The sequence below is a fragment of the Dendrobates tinctorius genome, unplaced genomic scaffold, assembly GCF_039654945.1.
Source record: "Dendrobates tinctorius isolate UK_male_01 unplaced genomic scaffold, ASM3965494v1 ptg000245l, whole genome shotgun sequence".
Classification (NCBI taxonomy): Eukaryota; Metazoa; Chordata; class Amphibia; order Anura; family Dendrobatidae; genus Dendrobates; species Dendrobates tinctorius.
In genome coordinates, this window is record NW_027361912.1 from 6,597,191 (window position 1) to 6,621,594 (window position 24,404).

Consider the following 24,404-nt stretch of genomic DNA (forward strand, 5'->3'; position numbering starts at 1 on the left):
CCTCTAATGGTCAACCCAAGGTACTGCACGTCCACTACACTTTCCTAGCTGTTTCCCCACTGTAATAACTGACACCTGTCTAAACTGTGCAAACCTTCCTTTCTCTATTCTGACAAGTCCGTCCGTCCATCAGGTCACCTTCCCTACAGGTGAAGACCGTAAGCACCGCCAGTAAAGACCATAAGCACCGCCAGTAGAAGCCTGTGACTAGTGCCAGTAGAAGACTGTAAGCATCATCAGTAGAAGACAGTAAGCACCGCCAATAGAAGCCTGTGACTAGTGCCAGTAGAAGACTGTAAGCATCATCAGTAGAAGACAGTAAGCACCGCCAATAGAAGCCTGTGACTAGTGCCAGTAGAAGACCATAAGCACTGCAGTTGAAGACCGTAAGCAGCACCAGTAGAAACCTGTGACTGGTGCCAGTAGAAGACCGTAAGCACCGCCAGTAGAAGCCTGTGACTAGTGCCAGTAGAAGACCGTAAGCACCGCCAGTAGAAACCTGTGATTAGTGCCAGTAGAAGACCGTAAGCAACGCCAGTAGAAACCTGTGATTAGTGCAAGTGGAAGACCGTAAGCACCGCCAGTAGAAACCTGTGATTAGTGCAAGTGGAAGACCGTAAGCACCGCCAGTAGAAGCCTGTGATTAGTGCCAGTAGAAGACCGTAAGCACCGCCAGTAGAAGCCTGTGACTAGTGCCAGTAGAAGACCGTAAGCACCGCCAGTAGAAACCTGTGATTAGTGCCAGTAGAAGACCGTAAGCAACGCCAGTAGAAACCTGTGATTAGTGCCAGTAGAAGACCGTAAGCACCGCCAGTAGAAACCTGTGATTAGTGCAAGTGGAAGACCGTAAGCACCGCCAGTAGAAGCCTGTGATTAGTGCCAGTAGAAGACTGTAAGCACCGCCAGTAGAAGCCTGTGATTAGTGCCAGTAGAAGACCGTAAGCACCGCCAGTAGAAACCTGTGATTAGTGCCAGTAGAAGACCGTAAGCAACGGCATTAGAAGCCTGTGACTAGTGCCAGTAGAAGACCGTAAGCACCGCCAGTAGAAGCCTGTGATTAGTGCCAGTAGAAGACCGTAAGCACCGCCAGTAGAAGCCTGTGATTAGTGCCAGTAGAAGACCGTAAACACCGCCAATTGAAGACCATAGGCAGCACCAGTAGAAACATGTGACTGGTTCCCTGTTGAAGACTGTAAGCACTGCCAGTAGAAGACCATAAGCAACGCCATTAGAAGCCTGTGACTAATGCCAGTAGAAGACCGTGACCAGAGCAAAATAAGGCCAGAGAAATTATCTGGCTGTAGCAGAGGACCATTCCTTTGGGCCGTTACTTCCAATGTAGACGCACGGTACAGGGTGTGGGCTGGGGCCATGCTTCAGGGGAACGCATACGGACAGTGACTTGCATATCTAGGACTCGTGGCCTAGTGGGAAATACTAGTGACCCCCGCTAGGGCCAGTGTAACGATCAGAGGAGCGTAGAGAAACTATGATGGGGACGGGCTTAGTACTGAGAGTGACGCCCATTAAGCCGAGATATAAAGGCTAAGCATTACTTATAAAGCATCAGTTAATTACTGGAGAATAAGGGCAGTGCATACAATAGAACGCTGAAGAGAGATAGTATTACGTTACATCGCTGTGTTCTGATAGTGTCATAACATACCGCATTGACCTTGCTTCTGTTATCTGCAATATCATGCTTACTTGTGTAAATATATATATATATACTTATAAATAGATTTCCTTTCTGGGTTAGTAAAGTAGTGTTGGTTAACCACCACCATCTTCTCATTGCGTGGTTGCCACCTGCTTCCATGTATCTGATAAGCCCGGGCTGGTTGCAGCATCTGAGATTCCAGCGGAGGTCGCATTGTTCTGGAGATGATGAGGTCAGCCTCCTCCTCCTCCTCCTCCTCCTTTCTCTGACATTGAGAATATTTCTGGATATATGACAGCAGATTCTGCAGGGACCACACCTCTCCTAATATCCAGACTGTGGGACGTCAGCCATATATTATCGTCGCGCTCTCCTCTTTTACATCGGCATCGTCACTATGTTTTATATTTATGGTTGAAGGTGCAAAATCACCAGACGCCGCGCTACAGACATGAATGCTAATTATCTTTCATTAACCTTTTCCCGTCACACTTTTGATTTTTTTTTTCCTCCCCTTCTTCCATAGAGCCATAACTTTTTCATCTTTCCGTCGACATATCGGTACGAGTCCTTGCTTCTTTGTGGGACGAGCTGTAGTTCTGAATCCCACCATTCCCTTTACTGTATAAAGTGGAATATTAAAAAAGCAAACGCATTTCCGCCATATTGTTTTTTGGGGTGGGATGGAGAGGGGGGTTTGTTATTAAGGCGTTCATTATGTGACCAATATTATTCCCCAGATCAATACAATTACGACGATATTAAACTTTTTGATTTTTTTTTTGTATTTAAATATTCAGAACTTTATAAAAAAAATTTTTTTTTTGCCATTTTCTGAGAACCGTTTTTTTTTCCTAGTGATGGCGCGGTGTGAGGACTTTTTTTTACTATTATTTTGGGGTTCATACATTTTGCTCTCTTTTTATTGCATTTTGATATATGAAAATTTTTGTAGATGGCAATGAAAATGTTTCCTTTATGATTTCTTCATTGGGAAAATGGGGCAATTCACGTTTTTTTAAAATTTGAGGGGCTTCTGGCTGCCATGTCAAATTATGATCAAGTCGTGAAGGAGAGATGAAACACTGGGTTAATAATAATACTTAAATGTCAGAGATTGAAGTTGGCATTTAGGTGGTTAAAAAGCGATGAACGGAGCTAGCGTCGCAAGATGCTGGTAGAGGAGGCTGTCAGCGGTATAAAACAGCTGGCACACATCGTTTATGGAGCGGGCGCAGCTCCTGAGCCCGCACATGACATGGGTGGTACATGTCTGATGCCTCTGATTGGTTGCTATGGATATCAAAAACAGTCTACTTTTCAGCAGATGTGATAAAGGAGGTCCCGAGTGGTTGTCAGAGATCAAGGAGAACTTGTTTACTAGGCCTCGTTTTTAAAAAACTTTGTTGCCCATGCCAACCATTCGGAGTTCAACTTTCATTTTTACAAAGCAGTCAAATAAATGAAAGCTGTGCTCTGATTGGTTGCTATGGAGAGCAAAGACGTATTAGTTACAGATCTGAATATTACAAATTCATGATAGGCCTGGGCAGATAGAACTACCAGGTCCAGCATTAAAGGTGTGCTGCCCCTCTGGTCACAGGGGTCAATACCCTAAAAAAAAATTCTTAAATCTACCCTCTGCTGATATACACAGAGTTTTTGGATGAAATTTCTGAAAATCTTAAAAAAAAACCCATAATATGCCATCTTCAATTTTTCAGCGTGAACAAACGACCAACAGGCTGCTGCTTATGATATCAATCATTCACACTAATGCGGCCAATAATCCTATTACGGAACCCTCTAGTAAACTAATGGCTGATAACAGAGAACGATAGACTGCATTCAAAGACGGGATCCACACATTGGGTAATTGGTGCAGGTCTTCCTCACTAAAAATCTGCACCATTTTACAGCACCTGCAAAATGGATGACATTTAACTTAACGGGGTTGTCCAGTGAAAATAAGCTATCACCTATCCATGGGATAGATGATATCTTACTGATCGGACGGTGCCCGACTGCACGGACTGCAACGAGCGAGAAATTGTTTAATCTCCAATGGATAACTTTTATAACGTGAGCAAACAAGGAAGGATCAAATAGCTGGGCAGAAAGACAGGTATCCAGGGACCATATGGAATTAAAAACGGGTTAATAAAAAGAAAGAGACACTCAACCTTTGTGTTTCAAGCTTGCCTCTAAGGTCTTTAGTCAAGAGTCTAAGTTTCCATCTCTTTGTCAAGAGTCTAAGTTTCCATCTCTTAGTCAAGAGTCTAAGTTTCCATCTCTTAGTCAAGAGTCTTAGTTTCCATCTCTTAATCAAGAGTCTAAGTTTCCATCTCTTAGTCAAGAGTCTAAGTTTCCAGCTCTTAGTCAAGAGTCTAAGTTTCCAGCTCTTAGTCAAGAGTCTAAGTTTCCATCTCTTAGTCAAGAGTCTAAGTTTCCATCTCTTAGTCAAGAGTCTAAGTTTCCGTCTCTTAGTCAAGAGTCTAAGTTTCCAGCTCTTAATCAAGAGTCTAAGTTTCCATCTCTTAGTCAAGAGTCTAAGTTTCCAGCTCTTAGTCAAGAGTCTAAGTTTCCAGCTCTTAGTCAAGAGTCTAAGTTTCCATCTCTTAGTCAAGAGTCTAAGTTTCCATCTCTTAGTCAAGAGTCTAAGTTTCCATCTCTTAGTCAAGAGTCTAAGTTTCCAGCTCTTTGTCAAGAGTCTTAGTTTTCATCTCTTAGTCAAGAGTCTAAGTTTCCAGCTCTTAGTCAAGAGTCTAAGTGTACAGCTCTTAGTCAAGAGTCTAAGTTTCCAGCTCTTAGTCAAGAGTCTAAGTGTACAGCTCTTAGTCAAGAGTCTAAGTTTTCATCTCTTAGTCAAGAGTCTAAGTTTCCAGCTCTTAGTCAAGAGTCTAAGTGTACAGCTCTTAGTCAAGAGTCTAAGTTTCCAGCTCTTAGTCAAGAGTCTAAGTGTACAGCTCTTAGTCAAGAGTCTAAGTTTCCAGCTCTTAGTCAAGAGTCTAAGTTTCCATCTCTTACTCAAGAGTCTAAGTTTCCAGCTCTTAGTCAAGAGTCTAAGTTTCCATCTCTTAGTCAAGAGTCTAAGTTTCCATCTCTTAGTCAAGAGTCTAAGTTTCCAGCTCTTAGTCAAGAGTCTAAGTTTCCATCTCTTAGTCAAGAGTCTAAGTTTCCATCTCTTAGTCAAGAGTCTAAGTTTCCATCTCTTAGTCAAGAGTCTAAGTTTCCAGCTCTTAGTCAAGAGTCTAAGTTTCCATCTCTTACTCAAGAGTCTAAGTTTCCAGCTCTTAGTTAAGAGTCTAAGTTTCCAGCTCTTAGTCAAGGGTCAAGGTTCAAATCCCACCATGGACTACATCTGCAAACAGTTTGTATGTTCTCCCCATGTTTGCGTGGGTTTCCTCCAGGCTTGTCCGGTTTCCTCCCACACTCCAAAGAGATACTGATAGAGAACTTAGATTGTGAGCCCCATCGGGGACTGTGATGATAGTGTCTGTAAAGCGCTGTGGAATTAATAGCGCTATATAAATGAGTAAAATGAAAAATAAATAAATAAAGAGTCTAACTTTCAAACTCTTGGTCAATAGTCTATGCTTCGAGCTCTTAGTCAAGAATCTACATTTTGAGCTTAGTCAAGCATCTAAGAGTCTTAGAGCTTGAAACGCGTAGGATGAGTGTTTCCTCCTTTTTATCCCCCTTTTTTTTTATTTTTTAAGAGAATTTAATAAATTATGATTTTATAAGTTTTATTTCTGTGGTTTCTGGATACCTGTTTTTGGGAATTGTTACACCTATTACAAAATGTCTTGAGAGGTCGGACCACCAGCTGCTGCTTTATTCATTATCTAGGGGGCTGCTGGAGCAGCGCACTGACAGGCAGTCCCATAAGGAATGAATGGATTTCAGTTTAGAAATCCGAATTTGCACAAAATCCTACAGCTGTGAACCCAGGGGTGACGATCCCTGCCCGTATGCTTTATTAGGTCCCATGGACATCAGAGTGGAGGGGTTTCTTGCTTACGACCCCCTCTAATCACTAGACTAAGAAAGAGCGAGAAATGGATGTGTGCTTGGGTTAGGGAAGACGGCTCCGTTGGAAGGAATAATGGACATGTATGCATTCTGTGTACCGTGCTGTGGAATGTGTCAGCGCTACGTAAATATTGAGAAATACAGAACTTTTTTAAAAATGCCCCTTTAAGAAGTTTCCAATTAAAGGGGCAGCATCATGATGCATTAGGAAGTTATAGATATCATTCACCTCGAGATTTCAATTACTAGCACCATCTTCCCGGAGAAAATCACTTTGTGGGCTTAATCAATATTGGGATTCCCCAAACTGTCCTGATGTCATTAAGACGTCTTCAGCAACATTTCATTAATCTCTTAATTAATTTGTCTGTTCTGATGGATCAATAGTGGGGCAGGATTCGACAGTAGACAAGGAGGGAGCGATCCAAAGACCTATATCCATTTAAAGAGGACAGGTTGTTACTCTATGATAGAAATTTTTACCCTTAAAGGGGTTTTCCTTCTATTACACATCTATCACCTATTCCAAAAATAGATGATAAATATACGATCACTGGGGTCCCCCCACTAATATTGAGAATGGGGGTCCCCAGAATTCTCTGAATAGAGTGGATGTGCGCATGCTTGATCACCGCTCTGTCACTCCAATGGTGAAACCCCTTTAAAGAGGACTTATACTTATTACTTCCCATAATCAGATTTTTTTTTAAACCTGGTTTAAATTTCGCTGTTCTCCTGAATCCGACGATATCTCTATTTTGCTCCTGTGGCTCACCGTTCCTGAGATATGGCCCTTAGTTTCATGTATATAAATCCTGCCTTTTTTAGCCAAAAGGGTGTGATTATATCAATTCTATTCTATGGGCGGCTTCCTGAATATCACACCCACTTGGCTAAAAGGACTAGATTTATGTGCATAGAATAGAGGGCTATATCTCAGGAACAGAGAGGCGCAGAAACCAAAGAAAAACAGCACCGGATTCAGGAGAACAGGGGCTTTTACACCACGCAAATATATATATATATACACATATACTGTATATTGTTGGTAGAGATGCGGCTATAAAATCCTCATTATTGGGGGAAAAAATCAGCCTGGAGAATGAGCATGCTGAGGATTTTCACATTCTCATGATGTTGCAAAGATGTCATTTTCACTGCATACTGGGGTGAAATCTGTGTTAAAGCCACAGCACAATGCACACAGTGGAGCAGATTTTTCCATCTCATGTGAACGTAGCCCTAAAAATGTAGAAGGTTGTACAGCTGGGCATCCATAGTGTGGTATAGGGTCTTAAGCAAACCTTATGAGAGTCATATAAAACTCAATTTTACGTAAAGGGGTTCTCCTCTATCTTTATGTTGACAGATCTTTTGGGGACCTGCTTTTGTGACACTAATACATAAGTTTTACAGATTACTTTTCCTCCCAGACTGCATTGCTCTTCTATTCTCAGCGTGACCACCGATGGAGGAGCATGTGACCTGACCCGCCCACTAGCTTCCTCCAATTGAAAAACACCGTACAGGGAAAAGCTGTTTTTCAATTGGAGGAGGTGCGTGGGTGTGTCTGGTCACATGTTCCTCCTTTAGTTGTCCTCCTAAGAACAGGAGAACGGTGCAGTTTGAGGGGAAGACTAGAACTAACACATATGGGAGGGAAACCTGTAATACTTACAGTATATATTAGTAAGTGCCCCCAAATCACGTCCCTGACTCATATGTTAAACTATAGATCGAGAGGACAATTCCTTTAAATGGCAGTAATTTTTGCAATTCCAGTCTCAATAAGACACACGTCAAGGATTTCCAATATGACCTTTTATTGAGCAAGGTTTTTGCTTTGACATAAACTGACAGCAAGTGGTGTTAAACTCGTTCAGGTTCTCTCATGACCTGCGGTCTATTAATTGCACCAGTGAGGTAAACATAATTATAGGTTTCTTTTATTAAGGCGAGAAAACATCCGTTTCACGGTCCCCTCCCTCCCTCTTTTTTTTTTGGCTCAGTTGGTTCTTTTGCATATTTTTGTCTCAGGACTCTCAAGGATCTGCAATCTGTACCCGGACCCACGACAACTTAGGAAACCCTCATCTCTGTTCTTTCTTTGACAAATCATGCAGTAAATTGTATTTTTTTTTTTAGTGAATTCCCCAAGTTGTGTGGGAGGGACACATCTCTAGCTTGCATGCATTTCCCCGCCCCCGAGTATTGCACAGGTAATAATACAGTATCTGGAGCTCCCACCCCACGAGAGAACCCCCTCCTGCTAGAAGCCCATTAGAAGCTGTCACTTTACATGCAGTTTATCTTATGGCTTTTCAGTCCTGCTGCTTTGCTGGAAGAAGTGCTGCCACTATGTTTTCACTTATTGTCAGCACCTTCTTTAACTGCACGTGAAGTGACTTTTTCCACCTTCTTCGTGGACACGGATTTCTCCTGGACAGTTTCTTCATGTTCTTCCACCTTCTGGGTGACTGTGACAGACTTGGTAATGTATTTGGTTCCATCTTCACCTTCGCTGGTTGTGGTCTCAATCTTTTTGGTGATGACAACGGTTTGCTGGCTCTTGGTGCTGTCTTTGTCCTCTGAGGGGCTGTCATCGAGACCATTGGTGACTACACCTTTGTCCTCACTCTCTTCCTGTACATCTCCATTTACTGCAGTATCTTCCTTCCCGTCATCCCTGGGACTGCTATCTTCTTCTGCTGCTTCTTCTTTGTCTTCCTCTTTTTCTGTTCCAACAGAAGCTGCCTTAGATGCAGGGATGGTCTTCTCCACACTTTCTTCAGGAGACTCTGCCTTTCCCTCCTCTGTTTCAGCCTCTTTATCCTCTCCAGATTCTTCCTCAGCTTTATCTTCCCCAGTTTCTTCCTCTTCTTTGGTTTCTCCTTCCTCTCCCTCTTCTTTCTCCTCATCTGTTCCTGCTTTCTCCTCTTGCTGCTCTGAGCTTTCATCTGCTGCTCCCTCTTCTTCCTCTTCTCCCGCCTTTTCTTCTACTTCCTCTCCCTTCTCTTCTTCATCATCACCACCCTCCTTCTCCTCTGCTTCTTTTTTTGTCTCTTCTACTTCTGCCTTCTGCACTGCTGCTTTTACCCTTACAACCTTAGTCTCCACAAAAGGTTCCTCTACTACTTCTTCCTCTTGTGTCTCCTCAGTAGCCTCTTCTTCTGCCCCTTCTGCCTCCTGCTCACCTTCTGCCTCCTCTGTGTCACCCTCTTCTCCTTCTTCTTTTCCAGCTTCTTCTTCTGCTTCACCCTCTCCACCTTCTACCTCTGCTTCTTCTGCTCCTTCCTCTTCTCCCTCCTCTCCCTCTTTTTCTCCTTCCTCTTCTCCCTCTTTCTCTCCCTCTTCTTCTTCCTTCTCACCTTCCTCTTCTGTCTTTCCCTCCTCTTCTTCTCCTCCTTCTCCTTCCCCCTCCTCTTCTCCTTCCTCTGCTTTCACTTCTTCCTCCTGTTCTGCTTCCTCTTCTACTGTCTCTCCTTCCTCTTCACCTTCCTCTTTTTCCCCCTCTTCTTCTACCTCTTCTTCTGCCTTATCTCCTTCCTCTTCCTCCTCACCCTTTTCTCCCTCCTCCTCTGCTTCTTCATCCCCCTTTTCCCCTTCTTCTTCCTCTGCTTCTTCTTCTTTTTCCTCTCCCTCTTCCTCCTCCCCAGGAGCTGCTGCCTGTACAGTAGACTCTACAGCAGCTACAATCTCCTCTTCAACCTCATCTTCTATCTCCTCCTCCTCCTCTTCTTTTTCCTCCTCACCTTCTTCTGCCTCTTCCTCTTCTCCCTCCATAAGCCCTGATGCAAACTCTTCTGCCATTGCAGCCAATGCTGCCTCCATATCTGACCTTTCATCTTCCACTTTGGTTTCTTCAATGATCTCCTCCACAAACTTGTGCTGCACTTTGACCCTGGGAGGCTCAGCTCGAGTTTGGTGTACTCTGGAGGTTACTGTAACAGGTCCCTGTCTATGTGGAGCTGATGGACCTGAAGGGAGGCTGGAGAATGAGCAGAAGCGGGTTTCTTCTCCCTCAAGGAGTTTCCTGTGGAGCAAAGAAATGATTTTTTTAAGAATACTACTTAAAGGGAAAGAGGAGTTTACTACTCAATCTAATATGGCTGTATAGGACCTAGTACAACAATAAAAATGGTACCCATTTTTGCAGCGATCCTTTGTGCCAGTGCTGAGAATTTGAGCTTTGAAGACAGAGTGCATTGACACACCTCTATTGCACTTCCAGGCTAATTTAGAGGTCTTGTAAATTATTGTTTGTCCTTTATTTGACAAGGGGGTGTGGCTTTGAGTGGAAAGTGGAATAACCTAGAGAAGAGGCATGTCTTAAAATGAGGCAATGTGTAGTGAAAAGTCAACCAAGAGGTGGTGTAAAGTTAGACAAAAGTGTCTAGATATGCGCCAATTTTATCCTCCTGTGAAAGCCTCTGTAATGTTTCCTGCATTTTAAGACTGTGTAGGCTAAGGTTAGAATTGTTTGGGATTAGTAAATGTATTCCACTGTCACTATCTTTTTCTAAAATGGTCCGTAACCCTTAAATACTGTAAAGGGTTTATAAAAGTAATACATTCCTTTCCGGAGATATTGAACTTTTTATAAAGTGCTAATTTTTAGGATCTTTATGAGGTGGAGCGGCTTACAGGATCCTCAGGGGCGTGTCTTTAGGCTGCTCAGCATTCTTACCTTGTTAGCCACGCCCACTTCATAAAGAGCATATAACTTATCACTAAATCAATCGGCCGATATCTCTGGAACCATATGGTGGATTACAAAAAAAATGCAAATAACTCAGGGTAGCAGTGGGAATAAAATAAGAGCAAAAAATTGCTACTTTTAACCTGGTGACAGTTCCTCTTTAAAAACTAGACATGCCATGAGATTAATGGACTTTCAACACTTACTATTTATTTCCCTTAACATAAACCAATAAAAATGACTTCTACAGACGTAGCAGAGCTGAGTCTGTCATTAACTGACTAAAGAGTGTAGATAAGTCACAGATAACACATTGGGGGGACATATCGAGCTAAATGTGTCAGAATTTTGGCATACTTTGTGCCCCCAAAAATTATCTTTCATGACTTGTGCCATATTTCTGATGTGTTTCAGACACTTTTTATGACTTTTTTTTAGGGGCATGGCCTCCATGGGTGTGGGTAAAAGAAAAATGGAGGGTGTAAATTTAGACTGGACAATCTAAAAATTAGATTTATTTATCAAAATACATGAACCACTGCAATTTTAAGACTGTCTACTCCAAGTTTGCGCTGTCTAAGAATTAGTTTTTATAGTATTTTGTGTCCCCATGCTAATTCTGTCTACCCCCTAAAAGAAGGTGTTGAAACTTTTTACCTCCATTTTCTCAAAAATATAGGTACCTTAATTTGTTGGAAAACTGGTATTATGTTTATTTTGGAACATTTGATCTTGTGGCAAGAACTTGGCATCTGGGATAATGTTGGTGCATTGGGATCATATTTTTCAAATTTTCTAGCATTATCCCTATTTCATGCTGTGATGACACTGGTGTATTGGGCTCAGATTTTTCCATTTTTTGGATTTTTTTGCCAAATCCTTATTGCATGCTATGCTAATACTGGGACATTATTGGTATATTGGGCTCATATGTTACTGGTTTATTGGGATCATATGTTTCAGAGTTTCTAGCGTTAACCCTATTTCATGCTGTGATGATACTGGAGTGTTGGGCTCATATTTTTCTATTTTTCAGACTTTCTTGTTATATCCTTATTGCATGCTATGCTAATACTGGGACATTACTGGTTTATTGGGTTCAAATGTTACTGGTTTATTGAGCTCATGTGTTTCAGAGTTTCTAGCATTAACCCTATTTAATGATGTGATGATACTGGTATATTGGGCTCATATTTTTCTATTTTTCAGACTTTCTTGCTATATCATTATTGCATGCTATGCTAATACTGGGACATTGCTGATTTATTGGGCTCATATGTTACTGGTTTATTGAGCTCATGTGTTTCAGAGTTTCTAGCATTAACCCTATTTCATGATGTGATGATACTGTTTTTTTGTTCATATTTTTCTATTTTTCAGACTTTCTTGCTAGATCCTTATTGCATGCTATGCTAATACTGGGATATTACTGGTTTATCGCGCTCATATGTTACTGTTTTATTGCGCTCATATGTTTCAGTTTCTAGCATTAACCCTATTTCATGATGTGATGATACTGGTGTGTTGGGTTAATATTTTTCTATTTTTCAGACTTTCTTCCTAGATCCTTATTGCATGCTATGCTAATACTGTGACATTAATGGTCTGTTGGACTCATATGTTACTGGGTTATTGAGCGCATATGTTTCAGAGTTTCTAGCATTAACCCTATTTCATACTATGATGATATTGGTGTGTTGGGCTCATATTTTTCAGACTTTTGTGCTATCTCCTTTTTCCATGGTATGCTAATACTGGGATATTACTTATTTATTGAGCTCATATGTTTCAGAGTTTATAGCATTAACCTTATTTCATGCTGTGATGATACTGGTGTGTTGGGTTCATATTTTTCAGACTTTTGTGCTATATCCTTTTTGCATGCTATGCTAATACTGGGATATTACTGGTTTATTGGGCTCATATGTTATTTATTGAGCTCATATGTTTATAGCATTAACCCTATTTCATGATGTGATGATACTAGTGCGTTGGGTTCATATTTTTCTATTTTTTCAGGCTGTTGCTAGATCTTTATTGCATGCTTTGATGATACTGGAGTGTTGGGCTCATATTTTTCGGACTTTTGTGCTATATTCTTATTTTATGCTATGCTAATACTGGGATATTACTGGTTTATTGGGCTCATATGTTACTGGTTTATTGAGCTCATGTGTTTCAGAGTTTCTAGCATTAACTCTATGTCATGTTATGATGATACTGGTGTATTGAACATATATTTTTCGGACTTTCTTGCAATATCCCCATTGCACACTGTATGATTGGATGTCATTGCTTCCAATTTCCCTCCCACTCTCTTGGATGTGAAAGTTTTCTCATCCTGCTGCTGCTGGCTGCAGTCTCTGCAGTGCTATTAATATTCTGCTGGCTCTGCCCTTGTACCTGTATGCAGCAATTTCTATATCCAGAGCCATTTTGACATTGAGAAGATCTTGGTATTCTCTCAGGTGACGGGACATCTCCCATTTAGTTCCTCGCAGCTCATTGTCCAGCTGTTGGATGGTTTCCTATAGGAGGAAGAAAACCCATGGAATTAAGACTCGGGAGAGGATTATTTTGCGCTGATCTGTCCTACGACCTACAGTGACATTTATCTCATCCTGCTGTCACATTGCAGCAGCTGTATACCCAGGCACTGTCATATTGCACCACGCACGGAGCCCCACCTCCTGCATTAGACGCCTAATTGCACAAACTCACTGCAGCAAAAACTAAATAGGGCACTTATTTATTCTGTCCCACTAGGATACATACGCTCCACACCCCCACCCCATTCTCACAGACATGCATTGTCATTGCACCACACCCTCCATAAGCAGCAGCCACACTGCGTCACACTCCCCCCCAACAAGGAATCACACTAACTGCACCACACCCCCTACACGTGTTACTGCAGAACTTGCAAACCCATCGCAAAAGCTATGTCACCCTCACCACATTGGACACACCCATAGGAAATCCCACCCAGGACTCTGGAGGGATCTATGCATCTGATGGCTACAAGGTGAGTGGTTGTTACCTTAATACCTGGAGATTACAATGTTACAGCAGAGGTTCATATACTTGAGACATTTGTGTGCAGGTCATTGGCAGATCCAGCTAACTCTAGTAACGTGCTGTAAATATTAATATGGGCCACCACCATAGACATCACCAAAGTGATCACTTCTAACGCTATCGAGCACCATGGACAGCTCCTTTCTATAGCCCCAATCCCCATTTTCTAGTAAATGGTTTCACTTACCTGGTAACTGGTCAAGTCATTGTTGTGTCTCTCCTCGATGTCATTCAGCTGCCTCTCCAGTGACTCTTTGGTTCCTTTGACTGACTCCAGCTCTACCGTTTTGCTGTGTAGTTGCCTTCTGTATTCGGCTAGCTCCTCTTTGGCAGATCTGATCGCTTCTTTGTTCTGTTCTGCAGCTTCTGTTAGCTTGGCATACCTATTTTTAAAGACCTCCTCTGTCTGGACCATGTTGTTGTTGGAGTGCCCTTCTAGCTGAGATCGGATTTCCCTCAAGGCAGAGGCCAAATCTGTCTTCTGGAAGTCCTTTCTCTCAACAGTGATGTGGGAGGCCTGGATTTGGGCTAGCAGCTCACTGACTTCTTCTTCATGGTTGTTTTTGAGGAAGGCAATCTCTTCTTGCAAGGATTGGACCTTCTTGTCCAACTCCACCTTTATCAAGGACGTGTCATCAATGTCCTTCTTCATCACCCTGATAGTGGCCTCTGCGTCGTCCCTAATCCTGACCTCTTCTTCGTACCTGTCTTTCAGCCTCTGGAGGTCTTCCTCAAGGTGTTCAGAGTCTAAAAGAATCTGCGCCTTGTCATGGTTGACATGTTCCAAGTTAGACCTCAATTCCCTCAGCTCTTGTTCGTAGATGTCACCCAACTGGCTGTATCCACTCTGCTTTTGCCTTAGGGCCTGAATTTCTGCTTCAATTTCCTTGTTCTGTTGCTCCAGGTAGTGGACTTTTTCGATGTAACCAGCAAAGCGATCGTTGAGTCCTTGTAGTTGCTCCTTTTCGCTTGATCGTACTTGCTTGAAGTCTCCATTGTAGCCGGATGACTGACTAAGGTCCAAACTGTCAGTGGAGCTGAACCCTCTGGGCGCTGCTAGATTGCTTCTCTTATAGGAGGAGGAGATGGTGCTAGGGGTGCTTCTGGACCAGCTTTGAGACCTGAAACCACTGGACGGGGAGCTGCTTGTCCTTGTATAGCTGGTCCTGATCTCTGCCATCCTCCTATAAGAGGGGCTACCTAATGTTTCCAGAGAGTAGCTCATGCTGGAAGACTTTCTAGTGTGTGTGTGTGGCTCACAGCGCAGGATTTGCTCTCGCCTGCTCTTTATATATCCAGGGTAGATCAGCTAACACGGCAGGAAGCGGCTCTCCGCTCCCTGATTGATCTGCTGTAGGATGGGAGTGGTGCTTCTTGCCCTACACGTGGGGCGAGCTTTCCTTGGCTTAATGGGCTGCCTACCCCTCCCCCCTTCCAGTGTGCAGCAGAGAGCTGTTCTGGAAGGTGCTCAGAGGAAGAAATCTTCAATCCAGCCTTTCCCTACCAGAGGAAACCTAAGAATTGCAATTACACGTCATAGGGGCGCCATTTCCTTGCACAATCCGGGCCGTTAAACGTTTAGCGGTCATACACTTTTATTTGCACATTGCATACGAGCAGATGAATATTCCATATATTTCTGTAAGTAAATCTGCAATTCCTGTCTGTCCCTACTGCACTGTGTGATTCAGACACAATATGACAATATGACAGTGTGCATGCTGCCTGTGCCATAGTCAATGACAGGGATCAGCACCACGGACAGCAGCTCCTGAAAACTGCATTGTCTGTGCATTGCAGGGATCCATCAGTACAATCTGTTACACATGGCAGCTATTGATCTGAAACTACTGCAGCACATTCACAGATATTCCTAAAATAAGCCGTGGAGGTCCTGACCAGAGATTCTTCTGTACCCCCACCCGTGTGCACTCACCCAGTACGCCGGAGTCATGAAGCCATGTGCTCTTCTGTACCCCCACCCATGTGCAGTCACCCAGTACACGGTGTCATGAAGCCATGTGCTCTTCTGTACCCCCACCCATGTGCAGTCACCCAGTACTTTGGTGTCATGAAGCCATGTGTTCTTCTGTACCCCCACCCGTGTGCACTCACCCAGTACACCGGTGTCATGAAGCCATATGCTCTTCTGTACCCCCACCCATGTGCAGTCACCCAGTACTTTGGTGTCATGAAGCCATGTGTTCTTCTGTCCCCCACCTGTGTGCAGTCACCCAGTACACCGGTGTCATGAAGCCATGTGTTCTTCTGTACCCCCACCCATGTGCACTCACCCAGTACACCGGTGTCGTGAAGCCATGTGTTCTTCTGTCCCCCACCCATGTGCAGTCACTCAGTACACCGGTGTCATGAAGCCATGTGTTCTTCTGTCCCCCACCTGTGTGCAGTTACTCAGTACACCGGTGTCGTGAAGCCATGTGCTCTTCTGTACCCCCACCCATGTGCAGTCACTCAGTACCCCTGTTTCATGAAGCCATGTGTTCTTCTGTACCCCCACCCATGTGCAATCACTCAGGACACCGGTGTCATGAATCCATATGCTCTTCTGTACCCCCACCCATGTGCAGTCAACCAGTACACCGGTGTCATGAAGCCATGTGCTCTTCTGTACCCCCACCCATGTGCAGTCACTCAGTACACCGGTGTCATGAAGCCATGTGCTCTTCTGTCCCCCACCCATGTGCAGTCACTCAGTACACCGGTGTCATGAATCCATATGCTCTTCTGTACCCCCACCCATGTGCAGTCACCCAGTACACCGGTGTCATGAAGCCATGTGCTCTTCTGTACCCCCACCCATGTGCAGTCACTCAGTAGACCTGTGTCGTGAAGCCATGTGTTCTTCTGTCCCCCCACCCATGTGCAGTCACTCAGTACACCGTTGTCGTGAAGCCTTTGTTCTTCTGTCCCCCACCCGTGTGCAGTCACTCGGTACACCGGTGTCATGAAGCCATATGTTCTTCTGTCCCCCACCCGTGTGCAGTCACCCAGTACACTGGTGTCATGAAGCCATATGTTCTTCTGTCCCCCACCCGTGTGCAGTCACCCAGTACACTGGTGTCATGAAGCCATGTGTTCTTCTGTCCCCCACCCGTGTGCAGTCACTCGGTACACCGGTGTCATGAAGCCATGTGTTCTTCTGTCCCCCACCCGTGTGCAGTCACCCAGTACACTGGTGTCATGAAGCCATGTGTTCTTCTGTACCCCCACCCATGTGCAGTCACCCAGTACATCAGTGTCATGAAGCCATGTGCTCTTCTGTACCCCCACCCATGTGCAGTCACTCACTACACCGGTGTCGTGAAGCCATGTGTTCTTCTGTACCCCCCACCCGTGTGCAGTCACCCAGTACACCGGTGTCATTAAGCCATGTGTTCTTCTGTACCCCCACCCATGTGCAGTCACCCAGTACACCGGTGTCATGAAACCATGTGCTCTTCTGTACCCCCACCCATGTGCAGTCACCCAGTACACCGGTGTCATGAAGCCATGTGTTCTTCTGTACCCCCACCCATGTGCAGTCACTCAGTACACTGGTGTCATGAAGCCATGTGTTCTTCTGTACCCCCACCCATGTGCAGTCACTCAGTACACTGGTGTCATGAAACCATGTGCTCTTCTGTACCCCCACCCATATGCAGTCACCCAGTACACCGGTGTCATGAAGCCATGTGTTCTTCTGTACCCCCACCCATGTGCAATCACTCAGTACACTGGTGTCATGAAGCCATGTGTTCTTCTGTACCCCCACCCATGTGCAGTCACCCAGTACACCGGTGTCATGAAACCATGTGCTCTTCTGTACCCCCACCCATGTGCAGTCACTCAGTACACCGGTGTCATGAAGCCATGTGTTCTTCTGTACCCCCACCCATGTGCAGTTACCCAGTACACCGGTGTCATGAAGCCATGTGCTCTTCTGTACCCCCACCCATGTGCAGTCACTCAGTACACCGGTGTCATGAAGCCATGTGTTCTTCTGTACCCCACCCGTGTGCAATCACTCAGGACACCGGTGTCATGAAGCCATGTGTTCTTCTGTATCCCCACCCATGTTCAGTCACTCGGTACACCGGTGTCGTGAAGCCATGTGTTCTTCTGTACCCCCACCCATGTGCAGTTACCCAGTACACCGGTGTCATGAAGCCATGTGCTCTTCTGTACCCCCACCCATGTGCAGTCACCCAGTACACCGGTGTCATGAAGCCATGTGCTCTTCTGTACCCCCACCCATGTGCAGTTACCCAGTACACCGGTGTCATGAAGCCATGTGCTCTTCTGTACCCCCACCCATGTGCAGTCACTCAGTACACCGGTGTCGTGAAGCCATGTGCTCTTCTGTACCCCCACCCATGTGCAGTCACCCAGTACACCGGTGTCATGAAGCCATGTGTTCTTCTGTACCCCACCCGTGTGCAATCACTCAGGACACCGGTGTCATGAAGCCATGTGTTCTTCTGTATCCCCACCCATGTGCAGTCACCCAGTACACCGGTGTCATGAAGCCATGTGTTCTTCTGTACCCCCACCCATGTACAATCACTCAGGACACCGGTGTCATGAAGCCATGTGTTCTTCTGTACCCCCACCCATGTGCAGTCACTCAGTACACCGGTGTCATGAAGCCATGTGTTCTTCTGTCCCCCACCCGTGTGCAGTCACTCAGTACACTGGTGTCATGAAGCCATGTGTTCTTCTGTACCCCAACCCATGTGCAATCACTCAGGACACCGGTGTCATGAAGCCATGTGTTCTTCTGTCCCCCACCCGTGTGCAATCACTCAGGACACCGGTGTTGTGAAGCCATGTGCTCTTCTGTACCCCCACCCATGTGCAGTCACCCAGTACACCGGTGTCATGAAGCCATGTGTTCTTCTGTACCCCCACCCATGTGCAATCACTCAGGACACCGGTGTCATGAAGCCATGTGTTCTTCTGTACCCCACCCATGTGCAGTCACTCAGTACACCGGTGTCGTGAAGCCTTGTGTTCTTCTGTCCCCCACCCGTGTGCAGTCACTCGGTACACCGGTGTCATGAAGCCATGTGTTCTTCTGTACCCCCACCCATGTGCAGTCACTCAGGACACCGGTGTCATGAAGCCATGTGCTTTTCTGCACCCCCACCCATGTGCAATCACTCAGGACACCGGTGTCATGAAGCCATGAGTTCTTCTATACCGTCACCCATGTGCAATCACCCAGTACACCGGTGTCGTGAAGCCATGTCTTCTTCTGTCCCCCACCCATGTGCAGTCACTCAGTACACCGGTGTCATTAAGCCATGTGTTCTTCTGTACCCCCACCCGTGTGCTGTCACTCAGTACACCGGTGTCATTAAGCCATGTGTTCTTCTGTACCCCCACCCATGTGCAGTCACTCAGTACATCAGTGTCATGAAGCCATGTGTTCTTCTGTACCCCCACCCATGTGCAGTTACCCAGTACACCAGTGTCATGAAGCCATGTGTTCTTCTGTCCCCCACCCATGTGCAGTCACCCAGTACACCGGTGTCATGAAACCATGTGTTCTTCTGTACCCCAACCCATGTGCAGTCACCCAGTACACCGGTGTCGTGAAGCCATGTGCTCTTCTGTACCCCCACCCATGTGCAATCACTCAGGACACCGGTGTCATGAAGCCATGTGTTCTTCTGTCCCCCACCCGTGTGCAATCACTCAGGACACCGGTGTCGTGAAGCCATGTGCTCTTCTGTACCCCCACCCATGTGCAGTCACCCAGTACACCGGTGTCATGAAGCCATGTGTTCTTCTGTACCCCCACCCATGTGCAGACGCTCAGTACACCGGTGTCGTGAAGCCTTGTGTTCTTCTGTCCCCCACCCATGTGCAGTCACTCGGTACACCGGTGTCATGAAGCCATATGTTCTTCTGTCCCCCACCCATGTGCAGTCACCCAGGTCACCGGTGTCGTGAAGCCTTGTGTTCTTCTGTCCCCCGCCCGTGTGCAGTCACTCGGTACACCGATGTCATGAAGCCATGTGTTCTTCTGTACCCCCACCCATGTGCACTCACCCAGTACACCGGTGTCGTGAAGCCATGTGTTCTTCTGTCCCCCACCCATGTGCAGTCATTCAGTACACCGGTGTCATGAAGCCATGTGTTCTTCTGTCCCCCACCTGTGTGCAGTTACTCAGTACACCGGTGTCGTGAAGCCATGTGCTCTTCTGTACCCCCACCCATGTGCAGTCACTCAGTACCCCTGTTTCATGAAGCCATGTGTTCTTCTGTACCCCCACCCATGTGCAATCACTCAGGACACCGGTGTCATGAATCCATATGCTCTTCTGTACCCCCACCCATGTGCAGTCAACCAGTACACCGGTGTCATGAAGCCATGTGCTCTTCTGTACCCCCACCCATGTGCAGTCACTCAGTACACCGGTGTCATGAAGCCATGTGCTCTTCTGTCCCCCTCCCATGTGCAGTCACTCAGTACACCGGTGTCATGAATCCATATGCTCTTCTGTACCCCCACCCATGTGCAGTCACCCAGTACACCGGTGTCATGAAGCCATGTGCTCTTCTGTACCCCCACCCATGTGCAGTCACTCAGTACACCGGTGTCGTGAAGCCATGTGTTCTTCTGTCCCCCACCCATGTGCAGTCACTCAGTAGACCTGTGTCGTGAAGCCATGTGTTCTTCTGTCCCCCCACCCATGTGCAGTCACTCAGTACACCGTTGTCGTGAAGCCTTTGTTCTTCTGTCCCCCACCCGTGTGCAGTCACTCGGTACACCGGTGTCATGAAGCCATATGTTCTTCTGTCCCCCACCCGTGTGCAGTCACCCAGTACACTGGTGTCATGAAGCCATATGTTCTTCTGTCCCCCACCCGTGTGCAGTCACCCAGTACACTGGTGTCATGAAGCCATATGTTCTTCTGTCCCCCACCCGTGTGCAGTCACTCGGTACACCGGTGTCATGAAGCCATGTGTTCTTCTGTCCCCCACCCGTGTGCAGTCACTCGGTACACTGGTGTCATGAAGCCATATGTTCTTCTGTCCCCCACCTGTGTGCAGTCACCCAGTACACTGGTGTCATGAAGCCATGTGTTCTTCTGTCCCCCACCCGTGTGCAGTCACTCGGTACACCGGTGTCATGAAGCCATGTGTTCTTCTGTCCCCCACCCGTGTGCAGTCACTCGGTACACTGGTGTCATGAAGCCATATGTTCTTCTGTCCCCCACCCGTGTGCAGTCACCCAGTACACTGGTGTCATGAAGCCATGTGTTCTTCTGTCCCCCACCCGTGTGAAAGTCACTCAGTACATCAGTGTCATGAAGCCATGTGTTCTTCTGTCCCCCACCCGTGTGCAGTCACTCGGTACACTGGTGTCATGAAGCCATATGTTCTTCTGTCCCCCACCCGTGTGCAGTCACCCAGTACACTGGTGTCATGAAGCCATATGCTCTTCTGTACCCCCACCCATGTGAAAGTCACTCAGTACATCAGTGTCATGAAGCCATATGTTCTTCTGTCCCCCACCCGTGTGCAGTCACTCGGTACACCGGTGTCATGAAGCCATATGTTCTTCTGTCCCCCACCCGTGTGCAGTCACTCGGTACACTGGTGTCATGAAGCCATATGTTCTTCTGTCCCCCACCCGTGTGCAGTCACCCAGTACACTGGTGTCATGAAGCCATGTGTTCTTCTGTCCCCCACCCGTGTGCAGTCACTCGGTACACCGGTGTCATGAAGCCATGTGTTCTTCTGTCCCCCACCCGTGTGCAGTCACCCAGTACACTGGTGTCATGAAGCCATATGCTCTTCTGTACCCCCACCCATGTGAAAGTCACTCAGTACATCAGTGTCATGAAGCCATGTGTTCTTCTGTCCCCCACCCGTGTGCAGTCACCCAGTACACTGGTGTCATGAAGCCATGTGTTCTTCTGTACCCCCCACCCGTGTGCAGTCACCCAGTACACCGGTGTCATTAAGCCATGTGTTCTTCTGTACCCCCACCCATGTGCAGTCACCCAGTACACCGGTGTCATGAAACCATGTGCTCTTCTGTACCCCCACCCATGTGCAGTCACCCAGTACACCGGTGTCATGAAGCCATGTGTTCTTCTGTACCCCCACCCATGTGCAGTCACTCAGTACACTGGTGTCATGAAGCCATGTGTTCTTCTGTACCCCCACCCATGTGCAGTCACTCAGTACACTGGTGTCATGAAACCATGTGCTCTTCTGTACCCCCACCCATATGCAGTCACCCAGTACACTGGTGTCATGAAGCCATGTGTTCTTCTGTACCCCCACCCATGTGCAGTCACTCAGTACACTGGTGTCATGAAGCCATGTGTTCTTCTGTACCCCACCCATGTGCAGTCACCCAGTACACCGGTGTCATGAAGCCATGTGTTCTTCTGTACCCCCACCCATGTGCAGTCACCCAGTACACCGGTGTCATGAAGCCATGTGTTCTTCTGTACCCCACCCGTGTGCAATCACTCAGGACACCGGTGTCATGAAGCCATGTGTTCTTCTGTACCCCACCCATGTGCAGACGCTCAGTACACCGGTGTCGTGAAGCCTTGTGTTCTTCTGTCCCCCACCCATGTGCAGTCACTCGGTACACCGGTGTCATGAAGCCATATGTTCTTCTGTCCCCCACCCATGTGCAGTCACCCAGGTCACCGGTGTCGTGAAGCCTTGTGTTCTTCTGTCCCCCGCCCGTGTGCAGTCACTCGGTACACCGATGTCATGAAGCCATGTGTTCTTCTGTACCCCACCCATGTGCAGTCACCCAGTACACCGATGTCATGAAGCCATGTGTTCTTCTGTACCCCCACCCATGTGCAGTCACCCAGTACACCGGTGTCATGAAGCCATGTGTTCTTCTGTACCCCACCCGTGTGCAATCACTCAGGACACCGGTGTCATGAAGCCATGTGTTCTTCTGTACCCCACCCATGTGCAGACGCTCAGTACACCGGTGTCGTGAAGCCTTGTGTTCTTCTGTCCCCCACCCATGTGCAGTCACTCGGTACACCGGTGTCATGAAGCCATATGTTCTTCTGTCCCCCACCCATGTGCAGTCACCCAGGTCACCGGTGTCGTGAAGCCTTGTGTTCTTCTGTCCCCCGCCCGTGTGCAGTCACTCGGTACACCGATGTCATGAAGCCATGTGTTCTTCTGTACCCCCACCCATGTGCAGTCACTCAGTACACCGGTGTCATTAAGCCATGTGTTCTTCTGTACCCCCACCCATGTGCAGTCACTCAGTACACTGGTGTCATGAAGCCATGTGTTCTTCTGTACCCCCACCCATGTGCAGTCACTCAGTACACTGGTGTCATGAAACCATGTGCTCTTCTGTACCCCCACCCATATGCAGTCACCCAGTACACTGGTGTCATGAAGCCATGTGTTCTTCTGTACCCCCACCCATGTGCAGTCACTCAGTACACTGGTGTCATGAAGCCATGTGTTCTTCTGTACCCCACCCATGTGCAGTCACCCAGTACACCGGTGTCATGAAGCCATGTGTTCTTCTGTACCCCCACCCATGTGCAGTCACCCAGTACACCGGTGTCATGAAGCCATGTGTTCTTCTGTACCCCACCCGTGTGCAATCACTCAGGACACCGGTGTCATGAAGCCATGTGTTCTTCTGTACCCCACCCATGTGCAGACGCTCAGTACACCGGTGTCGTGAAGCCTTGTGTTCTTCTGTCCCCCACCCATGTGCAGTCACTCGGTACACCGGTGTCATGAAGCCATATGTTCTTCTGTCCCCCACCCATGTGCAGTCACCCAGGTCACCGGTGTCGTGAAGCCTTGTGTTCTTCTGTCCCCCGCCCGTGTGCAGTCACTCGGTACACCGATGTCATGAAGCCATGTGTTCTTCTGTACCCCCACCCATGTGCAGTCACTCAGTACACCGGTGTCATTAAGCCATGTGTTCTTCTGTACCCCCACCCATGTGCAGTCACTCAGTACATCAGTGTCATGAAGCCATGTGTTCTTCTGTCCCCCACCCATGTGCAGTCACCCAGTACCCCTGTTTCATGAAGCCATGTGTTCTTCTGTACCCCCACCCATGTGCAGTTACCCAGTACACCAGTGTCATGAAGCCATGTGTTCTTCTGTACCCCCACCCATGTGCAATCACTCAGGACACCGGTGTCATGAAGCCATGTGTTCTTCTGTACCCCACCAATGTGCAGTCGCTCAGTACACCGGTGTCGTGAAGCCTTGTGTTCTTCTGTCCCCCACCCATGTGCAGTCACTCGGTACACCGGTGTCATGAAGCCATGTGTTCTTCTGTACCCCACCCATGTGCAGTCGCTCAGTACACCGGTGTCGTGGAGCCTTGTGTTCTTCTGTCCCCCACCCGTGTGCAGTCACTCGGTACACCGGTGTCATGAAGCCATATGTTCTTCTGTCCCCCACCCATGTGCGGTCACCCAGTACACCGGTGTCATGAAGCCATGTGTTCTTCTGTACCCCCACCCATGTGCAGTCACTCAGTACATCAGTGTCATGAAGCCATGTGTTCTTCTGTACCCCCACCCATGTGCAGTCACCCAGTACACCGGTGTCATGAAGCCATGTGTTCTTCTGTACCCCAACCCATATGCAGTCACCCAGTACACCGGTGTCGTGAAGCCATGTGCTCTTCTGTACCCCCACCCATGTGCAATCACTCAGGACACCGGTGTCATGAAGCCATGTGTTCTTCTGTACACCACCCATGTGCAGTCGCTCAGTACACCGGTGTCGTGAAGCCTTGTGTTCTTCTGTCCCCCACCCGTGTGCAGTCACTCGGTACACCGGTGTCATGAAGCCATGTGTTCTTCTGTCCCCCACCTGTGTGCAGTCACCCAGTACACCGATGTCATGAAGCCATGTGTTCTTCTGTACCCCCACCCATGTGCAGTCACTCAG

At 47.0% G+C, this 24,404-nt stretch overlaps 2 protein-coding genes across 2 annotated transcripts in view; one reads left to right on the forward strand and one right to left on the reverse strand.

The window, feature by feature from the left end:
* Window positions 1-7,501: 7,501 nt before the first annotated feature.
* On the reverse strand, window positions 7,502-14,770 carry NEFM (neurofilament medium chain). Its single transcript, XM_073557150.1, has 3 exons — window positions 13,660-14,770; window positions 12,798-12,922; window positions 7,502-9,728 (listed from the first exon to the last, which is right to left on the reverse strand). The coding sequence occupies exons 1-3, from the start codon at window positions 14,695-14,697 to the stop codon at window positions 8,060-8,062; spliced, it is 2,832 nt and encodes a 943-aa protein (XP_073413251.1). The 5' UTR covers window positions 14,698-14,770; the 3' UTR covers window positions 7,502-8,059.
* LOC141060795 (uncharacterized) overlaps window positions 12,918-24,404 on the forward strand; it is a 219,324-nt gene continuing 207,837 nt past the window's right edge. Inside the window, exon 1 of the transcript XR_012222762.1 lies at window positions 12,918-13,419. The gene's annotated coding sequence lies outside the window, so the exon portion shown is untranslated. The remainder of the gene's footprint in view (window positions 13,420-24,404) is intronic.